The sequence below is a fragment of the Eimeria mitis genome, genomic scaffold, assembly GCF_000499745.2.
Source record: "Eimeria mitis Houghton genomic scaffold, Emh_scaff729, whole genome shotgun sequence".
NCBI lineage: Eukaryota > Apicomplexa > Conoidasida > Eucoccidiorida > Eimeriidae > Eimeria > Eimeria mitis.
This window is the reverse complement of record NW_013575322.1, coordinates 12,912-13,500: the sequence shown is the minus strand read 5'-3', so window position 1 is coordinate 13,500 and position 589 is coordinate 12,912. Positions and strand designations below refer to the sequence as shown.

At 44.0% G+C, this 589-nt stretch overlaps 1 protein-coding gene across 1 annotated transcript in view; it reads left to right on the top strand.

Annotated features, from left to right (window-relative positions):
• The window catches only part of EMH_0020920 (ankyrin repeat-containing protein, putative), a gene marked incomplete at both ends in the record, with an annotated part of 7,496 nt that overhangs the window by 197 nt on the left and 6,710 nt on the right, over positions 1 to 589 (top strand). Inside the window, one exon of the mRNA XM_013501657.1 lies at positions 3 to 497. Within this exon, the coding sequence (XP_013357111.1) occupies positions 3 to 497 (495 nt within the window). The remainder of the gene's footprint in view (positions 1 to 2; positions 498 to 589) is intronic.

Sequence of the window (589 nt, the reverse complement as noted above, 5' to 3'; positions counted from 1 at the left end):
GCCCTCGCAGGATACAGAGGAGGGGGACGATCAGCACCCCCCTGAGGGAACAGAAGAAAATAAAGAAGAAAAAGAAGGAAAAGAAAAAGAAGAAAATGAAGAAAAAGCAGAAGAAGGCAAAACACAAGGAGAGGAGAATGCGACGCCCGAAGCTGCAGATACACCTGAAGCACCGCAGCAAGCAGAAGGAGAAGAGGCAGACAAACAACAAATAACAACAGAAGAAAAAACACAAGGGGAAACAGAAGATAAACAACAAACAACAGCGGGAAATGAAGAAACAAATGAAATGCAGGTAGCTGGAGTAGCAGGAGAAGCAATACAAGAAGAACAAAACAAAGCGGCAGCAGAAACAGAAGAAGAAAAAACGGAAAAACCAACGGAGCTAGACGCAACAAATGAAACAAACAATACAGGCTCCCAGCAGCAGGCAGAGCAGCAGCAGCAGCAGCAGCAGCAGCAGCAAGATGAAACAAACGAGAAAACAGAGGACGCAGGTAACGCAGAACAGCAACAAATAGAAAAAGAAGAAAAAGAAGAAAACGAAGAAGAAAAAGAAGAACAAGAATCAGCTAATGCTGCAGAAGCA